Source organism: Aspergillus melleus (assembly GCF_016097325.1).
Source record: "Aspergillus melleus strain CBS 546.65 chromosome Unknown contig5, whole genome shotgun sequence".
Classification (NCBI taxonomy): Eukaryota; Fungi; Ascomycota; class Eurotiomycetes; order Eurotiales; family Aspergillaceae; genus Aspergillus; species Aspergillus melleus.
The window spans coordinates 2,349,723-2,374,296 of record NW_025763374.1 but is presented as its reverse complement, the minus strand read 5'-3'; the positions used below and the strand labels follow the sequence as shown (position 1 = coordinate 2,374,296).

At 52.6% G+C, this 24,574-nt stretch overlaps 9 protein-coding genes across 12 annotated transcripts; 4 read left to right on the top strand and 5 right to left on the bottom strand.

Annotated features, from left to right (window-relative positions):
* Nucleotides 1–80: 80 nt before the first annotated feature.
* TIF11 (translation initiation complex factor eIF1A) lies at nucleotides 81–858 on the top strand (the record flags this gene model as incomplete). The annotated part of the gene is made up of 2 exons (XM_046090965.1): nucleotides 81–101; nucleotides 430–858. The coding sequence occupies 2 exons, from the start codon at nucleotides 81–83 to the stop codon at nucleotides 856–858; spliced, it is 450 nt and encodes a 149-aa protein (XP_045946940.1).
* A 722-nt stretch (nucleotides 859–1,580) lies between these two features.
* Nucleotides 1,581–5,066, bottom strand: rad16. Of its 3 annotated transcripts, XM_046090962.1 has the most exons (8): nucleotides 5,004–5,066; nucleotides 4,760–4,937; nucleotides 4,611–4,698; nucleotides 4,487–4,557; nucleotides 4,379–4,430; nucleotides 3,848–4,324; nucleotides 2,688–3,783; nucleotides 1,581–2,631 (listed from the first exon to the last, which is right to left on the bottom strand). In XM_046090962.1, exons 1-8 carry the CDS (start codon nucleotides 5,049–5,051, stop codon nucleotides 1,693–1,695), a joined length of 2,949 nt encoding a protein of 982 aa, XP_045946937.1. In that variant the 5' UTR covers nucleotides 5,052–5,066; the 3' UTR covers nucleotides 1,581–1,692. The 3 variants fall into 3 exon arrangements, with proteins under 3 accessions (XP_045946937.1, XP_045946938.1, XP_045946939.1); XM_046090964.1 differs by having other exon boundaries at nucleotides 4,611–4,937; XM_046090963.1 differs by having other exon boundaries at nucleotides 4,487–4,937.
* A 456-nt stretch (nucleotides 5,067–5,522) lies between these two features.
* LDX57_009239 (uncharacterized protein) lies at nucleotides 5,523–5,785 on the bottom strand (the record flags this gene model as incomplete). The annotated part of the gene is made up of 2 exons (XM_046090961.1): nucleotides 5,523–5,584; nucleotides 5,653–5,785. The coding sequence occupies 2 exons, from the start codon at nucleotides 5,783–5,785 to the stop codon at nucleotides 5,523–5,525; spliced, it is 195 nt and encodes a 64-aa protein (XP_045946936.1).
* Nucleotides 5,786–6,811: 1,026 nt separating this feature from the next.
* On the top strand, nucleotides 6,812–9,037 carry LDX57_009238 (WASP family protein; the record flags this gene model as incomplete). The annotated part of the gene is made up of 3 exons (XM_046090960.1): nucleotides 6,812–7,021; nucleotides 7,102–8,947; nucleotides 9,006–9,037. The coding sequence occupies 3 exons, from the start codon at nucleotides 6,812–6,814 to the stop codon at nucleotides 9,035–9,037; spliced, it is 2,088 nt and encodes a 695-aa protein (XP_045946935.1).
* A 575-nt stretch (nucleotides 9,038–9,612) lies between these two features.
* On the top strand, nucleotides 9,613–11,486 carry MRS2_2 (CorA family magnesium transporter; the record flags this gene model as incomplete). Its single annotated transcript, XM_046090959.1, has 3 exons — nucleotides 9,613–10,215; nucleotides 10,279–10,913; nucleotides 10,973–11,486. 3 exons carry the CDS (start codon nucleotides 9,613–9,615, stop codon nucleotides 11,484–11,486), a joined length of 1,752 nt encoding a protein of 583 aa, XP_045946934.1.
* Nucleotides 11,487–12,112: 626 nt separating this feature from the next.
* Nucleotides 12,113–14,308, bottom strand: trm44 (tRNA (uracil) methyltransferase; the record flags this gene model as incomplete). The annotated part of the gene is made up of 1 exon (XM_046090958.1): nucleotides 12,113–14,308. The coding sequence occupies one exon, from the start codon at nucleotides 14,306–14,308 to the stop codon at nucleotides 12,113–12,115; it is 2,196 nt and encodes a 731-aa protein (XP_045946933.1).
* Nucleotides 14,309–15,142: 834 nt separating this feature from the next.
* On the top strand, nucleotides 15,143–16,221 carry LDX57_009235 (histidine phosphatase family protein; the record flags this gene model as incomplete). The annotated part of the gene is made up of 4 exons (XM_046090957.1): nucleotides 15,143–15,318; nucleotides 15,492–15,755; nucleotides 15,854–16,072; nucleotides 16,155–16,221. 4 exons carry the CDS (start codon nucleotides 15,143–15,145, stop codon nucleotides 16,219–16,221), a joined length of 726 nt encoding a protein of 241 aa, XP_045946932.1.
* A 273-nt stretch (nucleotides 16,222–16,494) lies between these two features.
* LDX57_009234 (DASH complex subunit HSK3 family protein) lies at nucleotides 16,495–16,974 on the bottom strand (the record flags this gene model as incomplete). The annotated part of the gene is made up of 1 exon (XM_046090956.1): nucleotides 16,495–16,974. One exon carries the CDS (start codon nucleotides 16,972–16,974, stop codon nucleotides 16,495–16,497), a length of 480 nt encoding a protein of 159 aa, XP_045946931.1.
* Nucleotides 16,975–17,090: 116 nt separating this feature from the next.
* On the bottom strand, nucleotides 17,091–21,491 carry LDX57_009233. Of its 2 annotated transcripts, XM_046090955.1 has the most exons (6): nucleotides 20,810–21,491; nucleotides 20,531–20,651; nucleotides 20,433–20,473; nucleotides 19,943–20,372; nucleotides 18,384–19,881; nucleotides 17,091–18,315 (listed from the first exon to the last, which is right to left on the bottom strand). In XM_046090955.1, the coding sequence occupies exons 1-6, from the start codon at nucleotides 20,841–20,843 to the stop codon at nucleotides 18,301–18,303; spliced, it is 2,139 nt and encodes a 712-aa protein (XP_045946929.1). In that variant the 5' UTR covers nucleotides 20,844–21,491; the 3' UTR covers nucleotides 17,091–18,300. The 2 variants fall into 2 exon arrangements, with proteins under 2 accessions (XP_045946929.1, XP_045946930.1); XM_046090954.1 differs by lacking the exons at nucleotides 20,531–20,651; nucleotides 20,810–21,491 and having other exon boundaries at nucleotides 17,091–20,372; nucleotides 20,433–20,471.
* Nucleotides 21,492–24,574: the final 3,083 nt, after the last annotated feature.

The following is a 24,574-nucleotide window of genomic DNA, read 5'->3' as shown; positions in this document are numbered from 1 at the left end:
CTTCCCCCCACTTCCTCTTCTATCAGCACTTCGGTCTGGTATCGTTATCGAGTTAAATCAACAGGTAACGAATATCCGCCATGCCCAAGAACAAGGGAAAAGTAAGCTCTCCCTCCCTTTGGTTCCCCCTCTCTTCCATTGTTTTCGTGTTGGTTACGCACGAAATACCCCGCTTTGTGCATAAGAGTTTTTTTTCCCGAGTCGCGATGAGGCAGCGCTTGGGCCATATCTTCTTTCGAACGAGAGAGAAAAAGGGAAAGAGACACTGCAGAGACGAGAATCTTCAGAGTCATTCCTCTCTTTTCTTTCCTCTCTTGGTTGTGGGAATATATGGAGCACTTGCCACTGTGGCAGACTTGACTTGGAAGACCAAACGGGACAAATCACAACATTCGAACCACAAGCTAACCACTTTTCCCAACCAAACAGGGCGGTAAGAACCGTCGCCGTGGAAAGAACGAGAACGACAACGAGAAGCGTGAACTCGTTTTCAAGGAGGAAGGCCAGGAGTATGCGCAGGTCGTGAAGATGCTCGGCAACGGCCGTCTGGAGGCTCTCTGCTTCGACGGCGAAAAGCGACTCGCCCACATCCGTGGCAAGCTGAGGAAGAAGGTCTGGATCAACCAGGGTGACATCATCCTCCTCTCGCTGCGTGATTACCAGGACGAGAAGGGCGACGTGATCATGAAGTACACCGCCGACGAGGCCCGCAGTCTCAAGGCCTACGGCGAGCTGCCCGAACACGCCAAGATCAACGAGACCGACACCTACGGCCACGAGGGCTTCGAGGACAACGTCGAGTTCGACGAGGACCGCGAGAGCGAAGACGAGAAGGAGATCGATGTCGACGAGCTCTAAACTGGCCCTCTCAGGGCTACCTTCTCTTGCGTCCCCGATGCATTCCACCCCTGCCAGACAGAGTCACTGGGTTTTATTTGTGAACTTCCTCTCTCGTCGACCCTTATTCCTTTCTTCCTATTTTCTCTGGTACGCGAGAATTTTTCAAGATACGTTTGTTTCTCTACCTATCTCCTTGGGGATTTGATCTCGGCAGACTTTCCTCCTGCGAAACAATAAAGTTCGCACGTTAGGATGGAAGTCTGTCGGCCGGCCGAGTTCATCTATCACTCGGGCAAACTATCTTTCCCCCACAACCTTGGAAGGACAACAAACGAGAAAAGGGATCAGGGTTGCAGCGCTTTCCCCCGCTCCACAGGGGTTCCCTTACGGTACCCAGTGCTGCTCCCAAATCATCAACTCAGGGTATGAATCATTGGGGACTCTCGACTCTCCCCTCCACGATGAAAACCTGATAACAGTGTTTGTTTCATCTCGCTGCTATCTTCTTCATCTTTCATTGTGCAGGATAGATCTCGAGAGTTTGCAGAGGAATTGATTGCCAAGCGTTTAATGGAAAACTGGACTGCTAGATTTTTGGCAGTCTGGTATCTTTCTTGCTGGCAATTGGCTTTTTTTTTGTCTTACGGTTTCCTTTTTTATTATTTCGTTTTTCCTTTTTTTCTTGTCGATAGATTAGCGAGAAAGGTCACGAAAAATGAAAGTACTTCCTAACGCATGGGTCTCTCTTTACTTCTACGTAGTTTTTGTATGTGCCTAATACGCGAATATGCTTCCATTAGTGTTGCGGGAGTGTAGTGTATGCGTGTAAATGTAAAAGCCCCAGGGTTACCATCATTCCCCATCAAAGACACTCTTCCGAAAGAATCCCACTATCTTTCTCGCAGCCTCAATTCCCACCAACGGATCCAGCTGCTCAACATCCATGTTCGCAAGCTCGGTGATATTCCCCGTTTCCAGGATCAACCGCTCCACGGCCTGCGGCGACACACCCGGCACAGCACGCAGCATGTCCTGCGGCAGAAGATTAAACGTGCGATGCTCGATACCCGCCGCGGCCATGATACCGGCAGACCCCGACGCGGACAACGGATCCGGCGCAATCTCCATGTCCAGGCCGATTTGGACCGCGCGGAGCGGGTCAGGCTCCGGGTTGTTCTTCTTCAGTTCGGCGAAGATTTCGGCGGTCTGGTAGGGTGATGAGGACCAGATGATTTTCAGTCGGGGGAACGTCAGCGTGAGGAGGACGAGGAGGTGTTGGGCGGATTTCGGGCTGGAGGGGTTCACGAGGGAGCTGCTGGCTGATAGGGAGGTAGTTGCGGTGCCGGACGAGGAGAAGCCGAAGTCGGTGAGGAAGGAGGTGCCGGGGGTGGTTGCGGAGGCGAAGGCGTCGAAGGTGAAGGACTTGTTCTGGTCGAATTCGATCAGGAGTAGAGGGTTCTTGTAGTGCTGGAGCATCGTCTCCGCTTGGTTGTAAAGACGGCCGTTTTTGAGGGACGTGATGAGGTCGCGGACGGATTTGCGCTCGACGCAGATGTCCGGGGTTAGGATGTAGTCGCCGACTGTTAATTGGCAGGGGGCGATGATCATGTTGTTACCATGTAGGAGGGATGGGAGGGCACTTCGGAATTCTCGCACGTCGACGACGACACGCGGAGGGGTCGCTGTGGCGGCCAGGCGGCCTCCTCCGGCAATGCGAGTGTTCACAGTTCTGAGGAACTGCTCCTGTGGATCTTCAAGGCTCTTGTCATGCGTGATGGTGACGGCCATGTTCTGTTGCCGAATTAGTGCTTGAATTTGAGGAAAGGAATCGCGAAGGAGTGGCTTACACTCTTCTCTTTGATAAGTTTGGTGAAGGAGTCCTTCTCGCGTCTAACAGCACTCAGGTATCGCTGTTCTTCGACAGAGCCTCCATAGTACATGAAGTATACTCGTACGTTCCTTCCCACATGAGAGCTGCGATAGACCTCCACTCGCCGGATGAAGGCCGAGTCAGGCTCATACATGATAATGTAGCGGGGTCGAATCTCTTCCAGTATATGCTCGTCCATGTCGCCGACGTATGGGTGCACCACGGTGAGGTTATCCATATCGTATAATTCATAAAAGTCTTCCATATCCTCGAGGTCATCAATCACGATCTCCTCCTTTTGGGCCTCCTCGATCTCTGTAGGCTGAATTTCATCGAGTAATTCAGACACTTGCCCGGACGGTTCGACGTCCGTTTGTACACTGCTATTCGGTACTCGTGCGGCAGCTGAAGAAACTGCACCTCCACCACGTACACGACGTCGCTTATTGGGAGGTGCTCTTCCTAGCTGATTCGACTGTCCTGGTGAATTCGAAGCCTTTCCTTGTGACTCGTCATTTTCTGGTCGGGATGACAAATTCTTATTGACGTTGGACAGAGAGCTTTTCCAATTCAAATAATCTCGCAGTCTCCGGCGCATAATGACATTTCCAAATGCTTTTCTTTCATTAGTTTCAATGGGGTCGTCGTCATCCTCTATTTTCGCTGCATCCACGCCAGCATGCATAGTCCCGAGGTATTCGCGGATCTGTCGGCAGGTGCGTTGATCGGAACACATAATTAACACAGTACTATTTGATTCGTCAACGTTGACTGGGTTCAGATATGCATCGGTATCAATCTCTTCTAGCACTTCTGCCAAGACTTCCCACTTTGGTTGCGCCTCCAGGACAGGCTGCAATGTTGTAGGGAATGAGGTTGACAGAGAGGGGGTGTCATTGCTGAGTTTGCCTTGGTAAACTCTGGACTTTGCCGTCTGGAACAAGACATGGGCTGCATCGAGGAATAGCCATGGTGAATAGTTGTGTCTTGATGAGCCAGGTGGTGGCGAATGAGCCGTAACAATAGTGTCAAGGTATCTCATGAACGAGACGGCATCGTAAGTAAGCAAGGCACTGAAATCAGTCAGACTAACTTGAATGGATTCGGCATTTGAAATACTTATGTGAGAGGACTTACTGAAGAATTGCTCGCAGGTCAGACAAATCGCTGACAATCTGCCTAGTCCTAAAAGTCACACGATGCCAGATAGGATCGAGTTGACGTCTGATTGAAATATCAAAACTCCTGTGCAGGGCACTGTCGAGTGTCCAATCAGCCATGTCAAGACCCGCGTTGGCCTTTTTCAGCTCCCCAATGCAGACTTCCACGCATTCGAGAACTGCATTTTGGATTTCACGCATCTTGTCACTCATTGGGACTTCGAGCTCAATGACTTCTGCTTTCCTGTGCCCTTCGAGGGATTCGGCGACTGTAACATGGAAGCGGGGCCACAGGGAAGCTTTGCGAAGAAAGAGGTTGCGCATAGAGTTTGCCAACGGCGCAAATCCTGTTGTGAACGGCTCGGGGGAGTCCGAAAAGGCTTTGAGGAATCCTTGCTTGTTCAGCTGCCGGAATATTCGGACAATAAAGGCCTCGGTTGAAGTTGCCACGATCCTGCCATATGTTTAGTATACATGCGTGCATAGGCTCTTGAGATGGTCGACTTACTTGTCGGCGTGAAGCACAACCATTCCGGTGATTTTCTCGGGATCGAGGAGTTCTAAATTGATATTAGAATGTTTGGCTGGCAATTGTTATTGGGTGTTGTCAACCTACTCGATAAGAGATCTACAACCAGTATTCTGGATGTCACACTCAGAATACCGCCCCCGGCATAGATCTTCTCTCTAAGTGTCCGTCAGTAATCCCGTTATGGATGTAGCCTACGGGGACTACACACCGCATAGAGACAGAGGCCCTTTCGGTATTGATTACCTTGAGACCCCTAGCAAGAGGGGTCTTGCTAATGGCATGGTGTTCCGCCAAGGCTGTGGCAATTAGAACCGACGAGTCCGCGAACCGCGATTATCAAGAGATCGGCCGACGAACCTTCACCAATCCATTCGTTCTCTCTATCATCTGCTCCCACCACTAGAACGAGATTGTTTCCGGCAGCATCGTAAAAATGAAGCAGATTCGTTACTAGCCGCAAAAGCCCGAGGCCACGGGCGAGGATGACCAACTCATCCTCCGAGCGCAATTCGGTGAAGATGTCCTGCTGGTATTGCTGATGCGGACATGTCAGTCAGATCAGTTGTTTTATGATTATCTAGGGGTAGCCCAGAACACTTACCAACGGCAGGGACAGCTTCACCGGGACATTGGTGCGTTCCGGTGGCATGAGGGGTCTCTTGACGCGAGAAGGAATGGTCGTCGTCGCGAATCGAGGATCTAGAGAACACGAGGTCACGTGGCCTGTGACGTAATGACCATGGTCTATATAGGCCCGGGTAGAGGATAGTGTGTATAATCCGATATGAACTTGAGAGCACGGTTGAGTAGAACTACGAGGACGGTGGTGTCTGTTATCATATATCCAAGGGAGAGCGCTGATTATCTATATAGCCTATGGAACGACGACGTGGTCAGCAAACGTCAAATCGTCGACTCACCCAAGGAAACGAACAGTCTACAAGAGCCTAGTTTTACGATCTATAGAGTATGGAAATCTGTGCAAAATGGCAAAAGCATGCATCATTCGTTGTATATCATACATCATCACTAGCAGGCCACTCCAAGAGTATCGTCCAAATTAGACTCCCATGATTAGGATAGAAGCGAAAACCCCGGCCTCAGCACACATATATGCATCTTATTTGTTCAGCTCCTTCATTCGGGCCTCGATTTCCTCGCGAGAGGCTTTGGGTGGCATACCTAAATAGATAAGAGGTTAGCACCTTGTGGCGTAGATAGGCTTGATGGTTGAACGTGGAAGGACGTACTGTCTGGAATCTGAGGTCCCTTCGACTGAAAGTCCTGCGCAGTTGCCTTGGGCTTGTCATCCGCTCCCTTCTGGCCTTCTTTCTGGCTTTCCACCGATGGGAAGTTGGTAGGATCGGAGGGGATGGTAGGCATTTTGTTAGCGATGAGATATCGGGAGATATTTGAGGTTGTATGATTTAGTGGAGAATAGTAAGTTAGACTTCTGGTGGAGAAATCGAGAAATCTATGAGGAATGCGGACTTGAGGTTGGACCTTAAGGTAAAAAGGAAACGTTGGAAGGAAGATGGCACTACGAAGTATATAAATGCACCGCGCGTATCTGTCGACGGGATGACGTCGGTCCACTCCCACAGTGGGACAGGCTGGGCATTGGGCGTACAAAACATCCACCAGGGTTGGCCACCGTCGGACAAAGTACAACAAATGAGAATACTTGTTCCCTCCGGTTTATTGGATCTGGCATGCCTCGGTCGAATCAATGGACGAAATGTCGGGAAACCGTTACCGTTTGGTGGCACCGTATGCAGGTTGACCAGAAGGGAGTCCTGATGGAAGAGAAATCCTGCGGGGGATAGAGATTGCATTGAATATTATCATCATTATTAGGAACAATAATACATAAACCTTACTCCGGTGTGGTGCAATATATAGAAAAAAGAAGAATGCAACTGCCTGGGGAGCCTGAATTTAGTGGCCTCGTGCTTCCCCACCGGGCCTGAGAGCCTGAGATTAGTGGCATCTCCGTGCGACGGGGCTGACCTGATCTCCTCTTCTTTCTGCTACTTGACCTCTTCTCCCTTCTGCCCCCAGTCGCTTTCCGCCCGCCAAACCTTTGTCTTTCCCACCTCCCTCTCTCCCTCGACTCTCTCTACCCCTCTCTTTGCCTCCGTATTTATACCTTTGACTTGATTGTACCTCCTTTCCAAGGGAATTCGACAATCCCTTTGTTACTCCCCGTTGTGCGGCTGCGTCTCCCAACCCGCCCATATCAGCAGCCGTCCCGTGCCTGAGTCGTTGAGCGTACCGTGATTCTTCTGCCTGGAGCGCCCAACCTCCACCTGCAATGTGTTCCCGGGAAATCACTTAAAACACATCCACATACATCCGCGCTACTCCGATTTAGTCTACGGTCCTTGACCGGTCGTTTCTACGTTCGTCATGCCGTCCATCCTCAATGACTCCGACAAAGAGACCGTCAAGCGGATGGTCCCCAAGCCGGCGAACAAAATCCTCGCAGTAGCCGTCGCGCGTCTTTATGTGGCGCACCCAGATCCTCAGAGATGGACCTACACCGGCCTACAGGGCGCCGTAGTGCTGGCGAATGATTTGGTCGGGCGCACCTTTTGGTTGAAGCTGGTGGATGTCTCGGTAAGTATACCTTGCTGCCTTTGCCGGTAACTCTCCCGGACAATGGATCGCTGACGGTTTCCTGCCTTACCGAGCCATAGCCCGCCGGAAGAGGTGTCATTTGGGATCAAGAGATCTTCGAGAACTTCCAGTACAATCAGGATCGCACTTTCTTCCATACGTTCGAGCTGGAGGATTGCCCCGCCGGTTTGTCTTTCGCCGACGAGAAGGAAGCCAAAACCTTCATCAAGAAGGTGCACGAACGGGAGAAGAGCGCAAGCAAGGAGACCTTGAAGACACCCTTCGCATCGGCACGAGGCCAGGGCCCTGCTCCGGTTTTGAATGGGAAGTCTGGCGTGGGACGTTCGCTATTCGGTAGTCTGTTGGGCCATCGCTCCAGCACGGCGTCCAATGCACCACAGATTACTCCTGCGGAGCTTCCCCCGGCACCCTCGATCCAGGTTGCTCCGCCTCCGCCGAGCAGCAGCCCGCCACGCAAATCAATGCCTTTCGACACTAGCGACCCATCCATGAAAGGCCTGCTGGACGAGCTGTTGCAGATGGGAATCACGGAGGACCAGATCGCAGACAATTCCGATTTCATCAAAGCATATATCGAGCAGAAGCAAGGCAGTGGAGCGGAGACCTCGCCTTCACCTTCCGGTGATGAGCAGAAAAGGGGAAAGGCCCCCCCACCGCCTCCACCGGTGGCCCCTCCTGCTCCCAAGACAAGCAATATCAGTCCGCAGAACACTGGTAACAGCACGGGCAGTCGACGAGGTGCTCCTCCTCCCCCACCGCCGTCGCGCAAAGCGCGCGCAGATGCGGGAGACGAATCGCCTGCACCGAATCGAGAACCATCTCCGCCCAGACCCAGATTCCGCGCACCGCCCCCGATTGCGGATGCTGGTAAGTTTGCTCATACTGTTGGCCCTGCACCCCCCAGTCGCCAACGAGCGATGTCGGGTACCAACCCTGGGCCGCCGCCGCCTCCCCGGCCTCCCAAGACTCCTATGGAAGACCATTCACAAAGCCGCTTCGGAGTTCCTCCGCCTTTCTCAGGGGAGCGGAAGGTGTCTGCTCCTCCTGCACCGCCGAGTCGAAACGCCGTCCCAGGAGGACCTCCGCCGCCTCCTCCACGGACGATGAGCCCGGCGTCACCACCGCAGCTTCCCCCCAAGGTTCCCCACGCTCAACCTTCGGCGCCAGCGCCTCCTCCCCCACCCCCGAGAAGTCCAGCTCAACCGCCTCCTGTACCGGCTCTTTCCCGGCCTACTCCACCCCCGCCGGCATCCAGCATGGCTCCTCCGGTGCCTCCGCCACCTCCCCCGGCGCCAGCCAGTTCCGCGCGACCACCACCGCCCCCGCCTGCAGCTGTCAGCCCCCCACTGCCTCCTCCGCCGCCGCCTGCTGGGGGAGCCCCTCCTCCTCCACCGCCACCGCCTCCGGGAGCCGGAGCACCACCTGCCCCCCCTCGAGCTGCAGCACCTCCTCCGCCCCCTCCTCCCCCGGGAGCTGGAGCTCCGCCTCCGCCTCCGCCTCCACCACCGGGTGCAGGAGCTCCTCCACCTCCCCCACCGCCCCCTGGTGTCGGTGCGCCGCCACCTCCACCTCCTCCCCCAGGGGTTGGAGCACCTCCCCCACCCCCACCTCCTGGTGCTGGGGCACCACCACCGCCGCCGCCGGGTGGAGCTGCACCACCTTTACCAAAGTCTTCTGGCGGTAGAGATGATCTCCTGTCTGCCATCAGAGCAAGTGGAGGCAAAGGAGGTGGGGGCCTGCGCAAGGTCAAGGACTCCGAGAAGAATGACCGCAGTGCCGCCTCAGTCCCAGGAGGTGCTAATGATTCTGGAGGGACTCCTCGCAGTGGACGTCCTCCCCAAGGAGGGTTGGCGGGCGCTCTACAAGAGGCGTTGGATAAGAGAAAGGGGAAGGTTAGAGGAAGCGGTAAGTTATTTTCTACCCTTTTAGCGTTGCATTTCTGGTCTAACTCGTGTTGCTGCAGATGATGAGAAAGAAGACGACGATGATTGGTAAAAGTGGGACGGTATATTCTTTTATTTTTCTTGCTTTTTCGAAATATCCTCTATCGTCATTGTGGGATAGACTTGTCGCGCTTTGTTTGATACCTGCATTGGTCAGCGTTTCGTTCTTTCGCCTATCCTCGCACACTTTCTATGCCTTATACATACATACCTACATCACGACTGTACTCCGCGAGGTATTGAAATGTCGTCATTGCTTCAAAAGGGGAAGTAACCGAACAGATTGCGTGGGGAGTGGCGTGCGTAGGTTCCGGGTGGATCTATGATATGCCAGTAGCTAGGAAAATCCAGTCATTTCAGAACAGATTAGATATTTCCCTCTAATTATAGTAGAGAGATGAATGAAGAAAATGAGTTTGTTTGTATGGCCGAAGTATACCGTCGGATCATCATTAGCCCGAGACGGCATTTCCGGCCGCAACGCAACTCCGATCTGCGCCAGAAAAAAATTATATACAAGAATCACGAGCCAGTATTATCACCCAAACGGACTGCTCAGGAGGACCGAGAGACATCAAGTCTCTTCATCATCCCTGACGGCGGCTTGTTTACACGGGCAAGGCCGATATGCTGTCCCCGTCGCCTTTGAAACCGACTATTCCCTCGACGTCGCTACTCCGATTCTTGCGTTCCCAGACCGATTCGCTCCTCTACTTCACGGCGAACCCATCGACCTGCGATCTTCCCGCTCGAAAGTCGTCCCGCGGCCGACCGTCTCGTGTGCTGCAGCTCGAAGCCTCGTCGAACTGGACGCATCTCAACCCTGCGCGATGCCAAGCCACCCTGGAAGCAGGGTTGTTGCCGTCATTGCGTAAGAGCCAGAGCCAGAGTCAGGGCCCGTCGCGGTATCGAGTCTCGCTAGATCAACGTCCCTGCGCCGTTCTTTCTCCGCTGAACCCGCTGTCGTCACGCGCCTCATCCTCCCATAGCCGACCGCTCCTCCGCAGGCTGTTCGACCTGAGACACGGCAAGACCGCGGCCGAACCGAAGCACCGCAACCCGGGACCCGCGCTGATCGACGAGGGCACGGAGGGAAGTTTGAATTTTGGAGGACGGCTGTTAGCGGCTAAGGCGTCGAACGAGCCGCGATTGCGATGTACGGAGTTTGATAGCAACGGGAACGTAACCCTCGTCAATGGAGATTTCAGGAAGAGTGAACTAATCGCGAAGGTGTGTTTCTTCCGAGCACGGCCGGCCGGTGGGGGGCACGAAACTGACTCTATGATTGCATAGTATGGCCTTCTTCCTCGCGACCTGCGAAAGATCGACTCCTCGACTTTGCCTCATATTCTTGTGCGACCGAGCGCTATCCTCATTAACCTGCTCCACCTGCGCGTGTTGATCAAGGCGGACCGGGTCCTCGTCTTTGATGCGTATGGTTCGACGGATTCCTACATGCAGTCGATGTTCGTCTACGACCTGGAGGGGAAACTACGGCAGAGACAGTCACAGTCGCCGGGTGCCGGGGCCCTGCCTTACGAGTTCCGTGCTCTCGAGGCGGTCCTGATCAGCGTCACGACCGGTTTAGAGGAGGAATTCAACGGCGTGCGAGAGCCGGTTGTGCGCGTTCTGCGCGCGTTGGAAGAGGACATTGATCGGGACAAGCTGAGACATCTGCTCATCTACTCCAAGAGGTTGGGTACGTTTGAACAGAAAGCGCGACTTGTGCGAGATGCCATCGACGACCTGCTGGAGGCCGACGATGACTTGGCGGCCATGTACCTGACGGAGAATGGGAAGGGCATTCAGCGAGAGGAGGACGACCACCAGGAGGTGGAAATGCTTCTGGAGTCGTACCATAAAGTATGCGATGAAATTGTTCAGGCCAGCGGCAACCTGGTCACTGGGATCCGTAATACGGAGGAAGTGTGAGTCGCATCCATCTCCTATCATAATCTGCACCCACTGACTTTTTATATTCGTGCAGAGTCAAAGCCATCCTCGACGCCAACCGCAACTCCCTCATGCTCCTCGACCTCAAATTCAGCATCGGCACGCTCGCCCTCGCAGCAGGAACCCTCTTCTCAGCGCTCTACGGCATGAACTTGAAGAACTTCATTGAAGAATCCGACTTCGGCTTCGGCGGCGTCTCCGTCACCTGCTTCGTCATCACCGCCGTGGTCAGCGTCTACGGACTGGCCAAGCTGCGCAAACTCCAGCGCGTCCGCATGTGGGGTGAAGCCGGCGCCGGCAGCTCCCCGATGGTCCATTTCCCAACCCGCGGCGGCGGCCTCACCGGTCACCGCTCGAACTGGCGCGCTGACTCCATCGAACCCGTCTGGGGCAGTCTTCCCGGCGAAGGCCGCTCCGAACGCATGAAGCGTCTAAAAGACAACGCCGCGGCTTCGGCAGCTGCCCGCTCCGTCGCTGCTGATGCCACGGCGCAGAGAGCCAACTCGTTGAAACAATCGGCTAGCAAGGCGAAACTCGAGCAATCATGAACCTCGTAGCGGGTAATGTAAGTAAGCTCTGCGTAGAAGCGAGCTATAACAGTAATATCGGGGCTAGTTGATTGCCCTATGTGTGTGTACAGATAGAAATGAATGATGGAATGGGCTTTGTTTTTCAGATCTCAGCTCTCTCTCTCTCCCTCCCTCTCTTCTCTCTGGGGGTGGATTATTTTTCGGACATATTTTAATCAAATGCATTGCAGGAGTATGGACCAGCTTCACTTCATCTATATTATTCTTACTTTGTTTGCATTCGTTTGTTCCAATCCTTTGGGTGTCATGTTGGATGGCCGGGTTCAATGTAAATTAGATGCTTTCTGTCACGTCTGTAGCTATCTGGAAGATTTCTTTTTTTTTCTTATGGTTTTGATAGATTCGTCTTATCTTAACTAAGGGAGGTAAGTTTAACTATCCGCCGCTCATGAGTAGGAAATCATTCTATCTCGTATGCTAGTTGTTATGTACATACCTAGATCAGGGGTATCTTCTCATCATCCCATCAAACTTCACACCATAGCAACAACATAGGTATCTATCTATTCAATTCCTGTACACATATAAGGTCTATACTAGTGGCAGCCCCTCCCTCCTTCCCATATTCAATACTGCTCAAATGATCAATGTCCCCCAGTACCACAGTGATGATTCAAATTCCCCCTCCCGGGACCTTTATGTATCCCTCTCGCCCGGTCAACCCAGATCTGCGCCGCGCTGGCAATTCCCCCGTCCCGCGCACATTCCCGATGAACGACATCCATGACCCGATCAGTTGCTTCCTCGGGGTTCGGCTCTTCAGGGCCCGAAGACATGGGTTCCTGCGCCTGCAAATGAGTAATAGTCTGAGTCTGCACAACCCTCCCCATCTTCCTCTTCTTCTCCCGCCATTCCCGCATCACGACCTCCCTTCCCCCAATCACGCCCATGTTCCTGGTACTCGGGATCCGGAGGAGGGTGCTCTCGACGCCGTATCCGATCTCCTGGGCCACGGACATCGTCTTGGCCGTGAGGGATCCGTAGGTGGATTTGTAGAAGCCCGTGTTGCCCGGTTGGGAGGCGAGTTTGGCCTGGCGGAGGGCGTGTAGGGAGCCGTGAGAGTCTGTGTTTGCATCATCTGCAGTCGGGTCTTGAGACGATATGTCCTTGTTGGGGGTGGCGGTGGTTTCTTGACGGGTGTCGTCGTCGTCTTCTCGAGTTTGAGGCTTCGGTGGTGGGTATCGGTATTTCAGACCAGATAGGGCATGTGAGCAGCAGGGGATTGCTAGGAATGGTAGAGGGGATTCCAGGCTAGAGAGGGCGCCCATGAGAGGCGTCCAGAGGGTGAGTTCGTCGGCGTGGTTGGAGATGATGAAGGTGTTGGGAGGGAAGGTGCCGGTGTGGGATTTGACGCCGAGGTCGAAGTCGAAGTTGGATGGAACTTGGTCTAGTGAGGACGAATCTGCAGGAGCAAGTGCGTCGTGGAACGGTTTCGGGATGTAGATCTCCTCTTTGAGGCGGTCTTGTACGTCGGCCGGGAATATACTCCAAGTTTTTCGTCGGCGGGCGTCGAATCCCCATCCTTTGTATCCTTCCATCAGGAGGACGTAGACGAGCACGCCGTTCCCGCAGGCCACGTCGACGAAGCCGGGGAAGTCGGATATCTGGGAATCTTGATCTTTGTCTTCTGGTTGTGCATCGTCTCCTTGCTCCAAGGGAGCCTGTCCGGTGCGTTCGTCGGCAGGACAAACGCCGTACATGCTTCGCCACAACTCGATCAAGAACGCAGTAATGCTAAGATCCTCGAAGACATGCTTGCTAGGCTCCGTAGACTCGACCCAGTCGCGGCAGAGGTCGGGCCCATATTTGAACTTCAGTCGCGTGTAGGTGTTCTGCACCAGATGCTGCGGGATGATGTTATCTTTATTGGGCTTGTCGCCGCCACCACGGCCCTCGCCGCCGCCTCGGTTTGAGCCCTTTCCGGGTGCTTTCCCGGCCTCGTTGGCGAGGCGGGTTCCGCGCGCAAGACGGATCTGGGTGTTGATGAGGGCGTTGAGGGTGCGTTCTAGGCGGTTGGAGATTTCCTCGTCCGCAAAGGGGAGGAAGTGTAGCGATAGGGTGCCTGAACCGGGTGATCTCTCGTCCTCTGATCCTGCTTCTGCGCTTGCGGCATCTGGGCTATTGTACTCGAACTGGTAGAGTAACGCCAATGCCCGGATCTGGGGATGGTAGTACGGCGTGTCTTCCTTGGAAGTCGCATGAGGCGTGTAAACGACCAGCACATCTCGAGACGCGGGCGTCGACAAATCACCATCCTTTTCGCTGCCCTTGAACCTATCATAGAAATGACACGTCTGCTCCAACTCCCGATCCAGGTTCGGATTCCGAGGAATAAACCGTCTCACCACGGTCCTGGTCAACTCGAAGCCAGGAACGTCCTGGGCGGGGATAGGCTCCACCGTCTCTGCAGCCTCTGTCTCGGCCTCAGCATCTTCACTAACACTAGCACCGCTGTTCGCGACATCATCACCCCCGGCACCGTCCTGGCCCATCGCATGAACCCTCTCCTTCTGCCACGGCGTCTTCAGCAGCCCCAAGCTATCATACAAGATATCAGCCCGGAACAAATGGCTCGAGTTGATATTGATATTGCCCAGCAGGAAGACCGTCACATCTTCCATGATCTCCGGGATGTAGGGCAGACAGGGCTCTGCGAGGTCCCGGGAGGTTACCCATTCTTGGTCAGGGCTGGAGAGGATGTCGGAGGGGATGAGAGTCTGGGATAGAGGGCTCCCTGAGAGCAGGGAGGTGTTTCTTAGGTTCTTGCTCCTGCCGGGCATGTTTGCAACGCAGAAAGTGGTTGGAGTTTGGTTCTTTCTGCCCCTCCGGTTTTTGGTGGGGTTTTGGGTGAGTAGGTGGGCAGGAGACCGATTGAGAGTATAACAGTGACTTTGTCAGATCATGGCCAGGGGGTGTTTCTCAGTTCGGTTGGAAACTGCTTGACATTGAAGTTGCACTGGGACTCGAGGTCAAGGAATCAAGAGTAGTAGTACTACAGACTACAGCACTTGCATGCCTAACGAAATCGATTCGCCTATCGCCATGACATAAGCAGACGTGGATCCACCGGTTTTTGATCTTGACAGTATCTAGATCTCGGATGCAAGTACAGAGATGGTTGTAACTACACAATAATGTTGAGTAAATCCCAAGGCATAGTAGAAGGCCAAATGAATTTGTCAATCAAAGCTCTAGATGTAAGCTCCCATCCAAACTCCAACACATACCATAGTACAGGACCAACTGCACCAATCAGTTCGAACTCAATGCAGTCAACAGATGATATACCCAATAGCTAGCTATCTAGATAGCTCTTTGCCTTTCATATAGTAGCTTCTAAGCGTTCAATCTAGCCCACTGATGTCAATAATTCATCATAGGGAGTACACCGTAGTAGACACGAACCGTCGATCACCGACAAGATAAGCTTACTCTTGCTCCTAGGTATGACGCAACCTCTCCCCCACCACCAACTCTTCCTTCAACTTTCCTCTCACCTCTTTCCCTCTTCTTCCTCCTCTTCCTCTCAGAAAGAATCCACTCCAAACTCTCTCCCCTCCAAGAACACCACAGCCCAAACCCAACAATCAAGACCAAAGAAAAAAAAAAGAACAATGGCCCCCCGCTGCTTCATCATCCGCCACGGCGAAACCGAATGGTCCCTGAACGGTCGACACACAGGCACCACAGACCTGGCATTAACACCGAACGGCGAGAAACGAATCAAGTCGACGGGGAAGGCGCTCGTCGGGAACGATCGGTTGATTGCGCCGAGGAAGTTGGTTCATGTGTATGTTTGTTTCTCTTTAGTCAACTTTTACTGTTCTGGCTTGCCTGGGCTTGGCTTGGCTTGTGTTGCCTTGCGCGCTTCTTTGTTGTGCCCTCGTCTAGTATGAGCGTGGTGACACTGGGAATTGGCTAGTACGATAAACTAATGGCTAAACTGATGGTTGATTGATATAGATACGTCTCTCCACGCTCTCGCGCCCAACGAACCCTCGAACTGCTCGACCTCGGCTGCCGCGAGCGTCTACCTTGGACAGAAACCCGGAGACCCGAAGACGAGGAGCCGATTCGCACGGAAGCCAAGGTGGAGGTGACGGAGGCGGTTCGCGAATGGGATTACGGCGACTACGAGGGGTTGACGAGTAAGCAGATCCGAGAGATGCGGGCGGAGAAGGGGGAAGGGCCGTGGGATATTTGGCGGGATGGATGTCCTGGGGGAGAGTATGTCTTTCATTTTCTTTTCTTTTCTCATTCGATTGTTCAATTGTCATGTTCAATGTTATTCCAGCTGTTGATTCCATGCTAATGACATGCAATAGATCCCCCGAAGACGTCATTCGTCGTCTAGACGCCGTGATCGCCGAAATCAGACAGAAGTATCACGGTCCATGCTTCGACGGGTCCTCGTCTAGCGAACAAGGCGATGTGCTGATCGTCGCGCACGGGCATATCCTGCGTGCGTTCGCGATGCGATGGACCGGGAAGCCGTTGACGGAGACGGCTTTGATTTTGGAAGCAGGAGGTGTAGGAACGTTGAGGTGAGCAGTTATCCTCGCGCAGATTGTCCGCAACAAGAGACAAGATAGAGGAGCATCTTGCTAACCCGAACTCGAACATCAGTTACGAGCACCATAACATCGAAGAGCCGGCCGTGATTCTAGGCGGAGGGTTCGTCGTCGATAACTAGGGTAGTTCAAAACCGCATAATCACCCTTCTTCGCGAGGTGACATGAGGCGACGCGGCGCAGCGGAATAGATAGATAGATAGACACTGGTCCATCTAAACCGATAGACATAATCTGTATAGCCATTAGCCATCCCTCAGCACTTCCATCAACCACTAGAATCCATAAACGACGCAACCCCCAATTCCATCCATGAAGAACAACTTACCAACACTGCACCCAAGAACATCCCACCCAAACACCATAACCATACGAAGCGCAATGAATCAACAAAATCAACTCTCCCTCTTAACCCCCCTCACCCCACCTCCCTCCACATCCATATCCCCACCATTCCCACTCCCATCTCCCCCCTTAACAACCCCCTCCTCCCCCAACACCTTCGCAGAACCCATAAACAGCGCCCCAACATACCCCCCCAAGAACCGCATATCCTCCGCCTGCACCGCCGTCATGCGCACCAGATTCTGCGTATCCGCAAGGTTCGCATTCAACTGCGCCAGCGACGCATGGAGTTGTGCATATTGTCGGGTTTTGGCGGCGGACATGCTCGAACTCCCACCTCCGCCGCTGCTGGACGCGTATCCGGAGCCGGAACCATAACCGGGGCCGGAAGTGGTGTAGGATTGGCCGCTGTGCATGTTCATGTTCATGTGCATGTTCATCGAGGGGGTCGCGGTGGCGGGGAAGTGGGTGGTTGAGGAGGGGCGGGCGCTGTAAGGGTTACCGGTGTGGTGGTTGTAAGGGGGTGGCATTTTGGTTTCGGTTCGGTTCGTTTTTCTTTGCTTTGCTTTTTTGTTGTCTATGGAGTGGAGGGTTGAAGAAAGTGGTTGCGAAGTCGATGAGGATAAAGTTGAGGTGGAAAGCTAGACGGATGTTTGTTTACTTTACAGTGGGGGTCACGTGCAGGATCTACCAGTCTAGGTACTTTGAATATCAACCACTACTGTACTTATCACTACTTTACTTGTAACACAAATGCCAGTTCTGGTTACAATGCAATACAAATATTAAAAATGGAACCAATCCAGAACTGTCAATCAAGATTCTTACATTCTCACGTCTCTATAAAATACGCAGGATGATGCCATGGCCTTATGCTACTGACAACCACACCCAACCAATTCAAATCACTCAATCACTGAATCAAACAACTTGTTCTCTCTTTCTTTTTATGCCGAACCAGTAATCAACGCTGCAGCTATCACAGACCTTGAATAGAACAATAAGTAGATAAAGGAAAGATACAAAGGAATGCGGGTGCATTGTCACAAAAACCAGTCAAGTTGATGGATCAATCCACGCAAAATGAGCTCGGTAAAAGATGCGGCGCCTTTGGTAAATAGTGTACAACGATCTTTTCATGCAAGAAAACAAAAGGAAAAGCATGTAATGCACGGTGGGCAATTATGGACGTTTGAGGCGGTCATAAGCAAGATGACGATTCGTATTTGTCGGGTCGAGCTTCCTTGCTCGCCCTCATTAAGGGTAAGAGAAAGAGACAAAAAAGAAAAAGGCAAGCGAAACACCACATGCAAAAGAATCCCACACACACAACGCGCCCGACCACTCCAAGGTAGAGAGAGAAAGGAAAACATGAATCGAGAAAAAATGTGCCCCTTATGTCCCCCTGTGTATATGCAAAGAACTGAACAACAGAGTTATAAAATTCGAGCCCTCGCCTGCCCTCCTTTTGCCAAACAGGGGATTAAAAGATGCTTCTTGTGAAAGGAAACAAATCAGATGAAGGGGGGGCTTTCTTGGAAAGAAAAACCAGACAAGTGCATTATAGAACAGACATGAGTGGCTGGTATCCTTAAAGGAGAAAGAAGAGAAGGGATAGAGAGAGAGAGAGATGGACAGAGAGAGCTAGCTCGGCCGTGATATCGAAGGAGAGGCAAAAGACATGGCAATATGGGTAACGAAGGGAGAGGGGAGGGGGAGACGAGGGCCGATATCGTCTTTCAAAGAACTGTTTTTTCTCTCAACGAACGGGCATGGCAGCTGGTGGCTGAGCACCTAGGCTAGTTTGGCTACTATGCGCCGAGTTCTCGGAATCAAGGTTCGCACTGGCCCCGCTATCACCACTCTCCGCGCTGGCGCTCGCACTTCCGGTCAGACTTCTATGTTTGGGAGTGCCCTTGGCGGAATACGGTTTGCTCACCCCATAATGTTGCTCAACTTGTTGCGGACCTACCGCATTACCTTGTCCAGGTGGGTACCTGGGTACAGGCGCTCGCATCTGTCCGGGCGGCGACGGTTGGCCGCCGTGAGGAGGGCCATTGGGTGGTCCTAGGTGCTGGTCTTGAGCGGTCCCGGGTCGGCCCATCCGAGGGCCACCAGGACCGTAGGGAGTCGCGGGGGAATTGCTATTCCTTCGGCTTTGCGGGTAAGGGTGCGGTGGGAAGTCGCCCATTCGGCTGGCCGTCAGGGAATTGGCACGCGATCCCGCGGACATATGATTCCTGTCCACTGCACCGTAACGGTTGGATGAGTACGCCATCATGGGATTGTCCATCAACGAATCATGAAGTCCAGGGATCTCCTGCATGATCCGGTCGCTCGCACGTTTCCTTCCTCCACCGAAATACCGGCTGAAAGAGGAGCCCGGTCGACTGGGAGGCGGGGGCATCGTGCCAATCTCCGGGTTTTTGCGTAATTGGCTGGCGCTCGGGGCCTTCTTGGCTTTGCGGGAGGTGATGCTCATCATATCCACACTGTCGGGGTCGATGTGAGGGATGGGAAGGGCGTCCATGGGATCAAAGTAGTCATCTTCATCCTCCTCATCGAAGGCGGCCTTGGGTGGGGGCCCTCGCCGAGGGGGGCCTCGCCGCATACTCATCATTTCTTGCTCACGGATCTGCAGCTCGCGCTGTCGAAGCGCCAATTCGCGTTCTCTCAACGCCAGATCGGCCGGAGCCCCTCCCGGACCGCCGGGCGGCATATCGGGGAAACCGTTACCGTTCTGGTGAGGCATGCCACCTTCACCGGCCGCAGCCGCACCATCGTCATAGACGACTAGGTGGCTGAACTCCTCGAGACCCTCCAAAGAAGGCTCGCGAGGCATTTTAGCCGATTGAGGCTGGGCACTGGGGGGTCTCATCATCCCAGGCATCGGCGGTCCAGGGGGTCCCCGTCTTCCGGGCATTGGCATACCGGTACTCGTTCTCCCGCCGGGGCCCGGGCGCATAGGCCCATTCATCATTGCTCTCGGAGGGGGAGCGGACGACATTCGAGGAGGCGGGCCCGGAGGAACAGGGGCTCCAGCAGCTGCGGCAGCCGGCATGGGGGGTGGAGATTCGCGAGGCTTGCTGAGGTTGGTGGCATTGATGTGATGAAGCGCTGCGTAAAGAGTCTCAACGCGTGGGATCCGGACTTCGGATTCGGTCGCCAGTTTGATGGGAGATCCCAAGTAGGTTTCGATTTCCATCGGACGTCGGGACTGGAAATCCTGATACATTGCGCTCGGTGATCCGCTTGCCGTCATGCTCGCGATCGTCTTTTCACTGAAATCACTGGGGAAGGAACACCCGTTCGCTTTTGCCAGCTCGATAAGCTCTTCGACGACACCCGTCACTAGCTGACGCACGCCAACCTTCTCGAGAAGCTGCGTGTGGTTGGAAGTTTCAAACATTACACTAGTGGGATAAAATGCAATAGGTCTGAAGAGGATTAGCAGTTGTTCTCACAAGAAATTAACCACGGAAGGTTCACGAGGCTTACCCGATCATACGCTCAAACTGTTCCTGGCGGATATTTTTCGATACTGTGCAGTTCACCTGCCCCGATCCCAGGGTCATCGCGAGCGCGGCGGCCATATCGCCTTGGATGGAGCTGGGGACGTTGGTCTGCTTGTTGGTGGAACCGATCCAAATATCGGACGAGTTCAAGTGTTCGAACTCGCTGGCTCCAATCTGCGAAATCTCCACCCCCGAAACCAGCGAAAGAACGACGTTGGTCGGAAACCGCTGCTCCAGATGCGACTCGACTCCCAGGGTATTTGTCGTGTTCACGAGGATGCAGGTGTGTTGAGGGGTAACGACGGATTCGATGACGGACGCCAGATCGTAGACATCGGGCAAGGCCTTGACGCATAGGATAACGTAGTCGTAGGCATTTTCTCGAGACGCAGCTTCTTCCGGCGTACGGACCACTGTAGGAACCACGCGTTAGTCTATCGGGTTTCTTTCAACGTAAGAACAGGGAAACGTACCATGTCGCGGCTTAAACCGTTCATTGCCGAATGCTTTCGACCTATTCATCAATAAGTAAATCGTTCCAAGAGAAAGGGGGACCCGAAAAGAGCCATACTTGAAAGAAACACCGTATTGGGCCACAGCCTCGAACCCCGATTTCCAAACCAGCGTCACGTCGCATGAAGTGGTCGCCTGAAGTCTCCAGGAAAGGAAGGCCGAGATAGCATTGCTCCCGACTACACAGACTCGCGTTAGATAACGGTCCGTTTGATACATTTTCGGTGGTGAAGGGAAAAAACGTCTTGACGAGATCCAGTCGGGGAAAATGATTCGGAAATCAAGGACCAAGTTCCAAGAGCGATTTGCAGATCGTTGACGGGGACAGAGTACACACCTGATAAAATGCGCAAGCGCGGCGGAGGAGCCATGATGATCGAACCGAAATGGAAGGAAGCTTTCCCGCCAGCCAAAAAGTCGAAAGAATCGATGGACCGTTTGGGCTGGGGCCAGGAAACTCCTCAACGGCAATAATACGGCGCGGTTGACGATAACTTCCACGAGATCAACGAACGCAGGATGGCGACCGAAGCAGGGCTGGTCAAGGACGTGAAATTGGAAACGATAAAAAAAAAGAGAGAAGCAGGGTCCAGGCGGCGGGAAGGCAGGGAAAAAAGATTCAAGAAAAACGAAGGTAAGGGGAATCACTAAAAGAGAAAAACGAAAAAGACCAAATTGAAAGTAGAAAAGGGATAAGGAAAACGAAAGGAGGGAACGGTGAAAATGTTGTAGGGGGAGAGAGATAGGGAGAGGATGGGATGGGATGGGATGGGGGGAGGGGAGGGATTAGAGAAAGGGGAGGAGGAGAGGAGGAGAGAAGTCCAGTCCAGTTCAGTTGAATCAATCAATCAGTCAGTCAGATAGAGAGAGGGGGAGTTGAAAGCACGATGGAATGGGTCACTTTTAGGCCGAAAAACAGCCCAGAGAGAGGAGCTTATGGAGTGATGGTGACTGACTGAGAGTTATCTTTTTTGTTTTTTCCTTTTTTTCCCTTTTCTTTTTCTTTTTTTTTTAACCTGAACTATTTTATTTTTATTTTTATCTTCTTTTTCCCTTTGCTACGCAGACCAATAATCAAGGCTCTCTCAACGGTCGTGGATCCCCCGCCAGGGCTCGAACCGGAAACGGAGCCAAGGAGACGATGGGAATACTGCCAACGGACACTTTGAGGTGCGAAAACAGTCGGTCGATGAGGAGGACAGATGAGTGACGAGAGTATGTTCAGTTGAGATCGTGATAGTGTTGGTCGTCCTGAAATTGGAACCCAAGATTAATCACCTACGGTGCACGCAGTCGGACCGATAGACTAAGGCTAGTTGGTCTTCTTTTCACATCAACCCTACATAATCTTAATAATGATAAATGGTGACTGCCCAGGTACGATGATTCATAATCGAATCGTCCAGTCAAGGACTTCCGCCCAAGATTAGGTAGCAGCATTAGCGGATGGCTCGTTCCCCCCGGTATACTTCTTCTTACTAGGTTAGGATATGGTGCAGGGATTCCGGCACAAGGCGCACTGCCGCACTCACTGTACGCAGCAGCTGAGCAGGCACATTCGCTAGGCCCGAATAAAGATTAATAATATTTATGGATATAGATTGATGTCTTTGATCTCCAGGTCCCATGTCTCATCATGCATCCGACGAACCACGACCGGCTCAAATAGCTGCTGGGGAAATATTGGGGCATCAACACAGCGAGTAGTACTGGGTACAGAGGAGCGACAAACATCTTCAAACCGAGGACTAATCATAATAATATGATACTAATAAAAGTGATGGGTGAAGTGGATAGCAAAGAAAAAAGAAGATGAGACACGACAACGAAAAAAACCCACAGCTCACTAGTTGAGCCAACCATCGAGAAGGCAAAAGCACATCCTCCCGTCGCCAAAAAGCCCACTTGGGGACTGTTGGTCAGGTCAAAACCGGGTTTCGCCCGTCGCTGCAATCAGCCAGAACAGAGCTAAAGCCGACTAGATTTAGTCTATCGGTTTAGTAGAATGGCCGAGCCTGCTTCAGGTTTGGGTCTGCTTAGTGCGCCCCTCCGCCTCCTCTCGAGAAAAGAAAAGAAAACGAAAAGCCGAAACGAGAGCGAGAGAACAAACTCTTTCTTCCCGGGAGGCTGGAGGTTGAAACCTCGTCCCCGTCGTAGCTCCTTCTAGTAGGGAGCTAGAAGAACCTGGTGAACGAGAAGAGTGGGAAGTGGGAACCGCCGATGAATTAAATATCTGTCTATCAGTCTATCGTCGGTGCCCCAAACTCCGTTGAATCTTGGAACGGACTTGTTTCTTATCCGCTTATCCAAGATTCCTTGGCCTTTAGACTGGAGTGCAGGGTTTGACTTTGCTTGTGATGATGATGATTATATTATTATTTTGAATTCTGATGATCCGCCTCAGAAAGCCCTGGGTCGATTGCCAAAACAACCATCCCCCGGGAACAGTGTAACTCAGGAGGGCCAGAATATTTCCTTCCCAACTTCCCTCGCAACGGGCAGGAATGGGTAGCACAAACAAACAAGCCCCCGAGGAGATATTTCGGCATGATCAATTAATAATTGTTCCTATAATAAGGATATTCCCCTCTTAGTCGATACTGTTAAGAGCGATACCCCCAAACGGGTGCTGATTTCTCGATCTCCTAACCATGATACTGCTCACGAACAACCCTATTCAGCTGACCTCGATATTCCTTCCCTCTCCGATCACAAGTAAGCAATCATCCTCAATAATGGAAGAATTTCAGATCGGACAACGGAAACATCGGGAAGGGGGAGGCAGTGTTGATTCTTTCCGGCATGCCACAGGTAGGGATCGACGGGAAACTTCATACCAGGATGTCCGTTCTGGGAGGCATCTTGGGAGCCGGCCGTTTGCAGAGATTGAAAAATGAGAAAATAGTCACCGTCTCGACCATGCAGCTATCAACTCGATGCAGGACGCATCATGATCCATGCCAGGTACCGTCTCAGCGTCCGATGCACATTACCGTCAGGACCTTTAGGCTTTAGTCGAGTTGTCTGGCTGGTCTGTTATGTGTCCTCCCGGATGCTGCGGCAGTCAGTCGTTATCGGACCGTCCCATGCGCGCTGATTCGGGAATGGGATAAATTAAAATGAAATCATAATAAATATCCCGTTTCGAACCGACGGGCGTGGCTTGTTGCCAATGTTTGAAATTGATTGCAGAACGAGGAATGCTCAAGCCGAGTGACCTTAACGGCGAACTGAGGCTGGATTCCGAATGCCGACCGTGAGGTATCTCATCTCGTTCCTTCATTTACTCAGTACGATCCTATCAAGTCAATTGATTCCATGACGGACTTAACATCCACATCCAGATATCCTCCCAAACGAACCACCCCAAACGAGCCATAAAACGAGAAAAACAAGAAAGCGACCGACACTAATTTCCAACTTCTGGCGGGCACGAAACCAAGGTCCAGGCCCTTGGAGACGACGATCAGTCCGATTGACCAAAACATCGGTGGAGCCTGGCGCTGTCTTCGGTTTAGCTACGTTTTAGTGCGTTTCTATCTCTGGCCGGGCGGCGGACACGCGTGGGGCCCGTACGGGTCGATTTCTTCCAATTATAACCCCCGGTTGGTTACAATATTGGCGCTGCGTTTTCTCTCTCTGAGATCATTCCCCGAGAACGTACGGACTACGGAGCTGTGGAATGCTTCGCGGACGGAAATCATATACGGCGGCTTTTATAGGGTTGCCGTCGGTGGTTGAACTGATCAGTACACTGTGTAGCAATTTGAGTGTAGGATGATCACTATTTGGTTCAATTGATGACCATACAGAGTACTATGCAAATCGAGGATATCAATATATACAACTTTATATGGCAATGGGTGATGTCCGGCAATTGCTATACTTCTAGTTTAGTCGAACGGAACTATATATCCATCTCCATAGTCCATACCTCAGCCAAATTCCACCGCAACAGCGGTTCAACGCAACAAATAAATCAGTTTGACCTTCCCACGTGTCCTAACATAGTAACCTCTGTCCCTCAATAGTCCGCAGTCCACATCTCGATATCTGCAACTGGGTTTCGTCATGTTGACATATAAGCATCGACATCTAACGA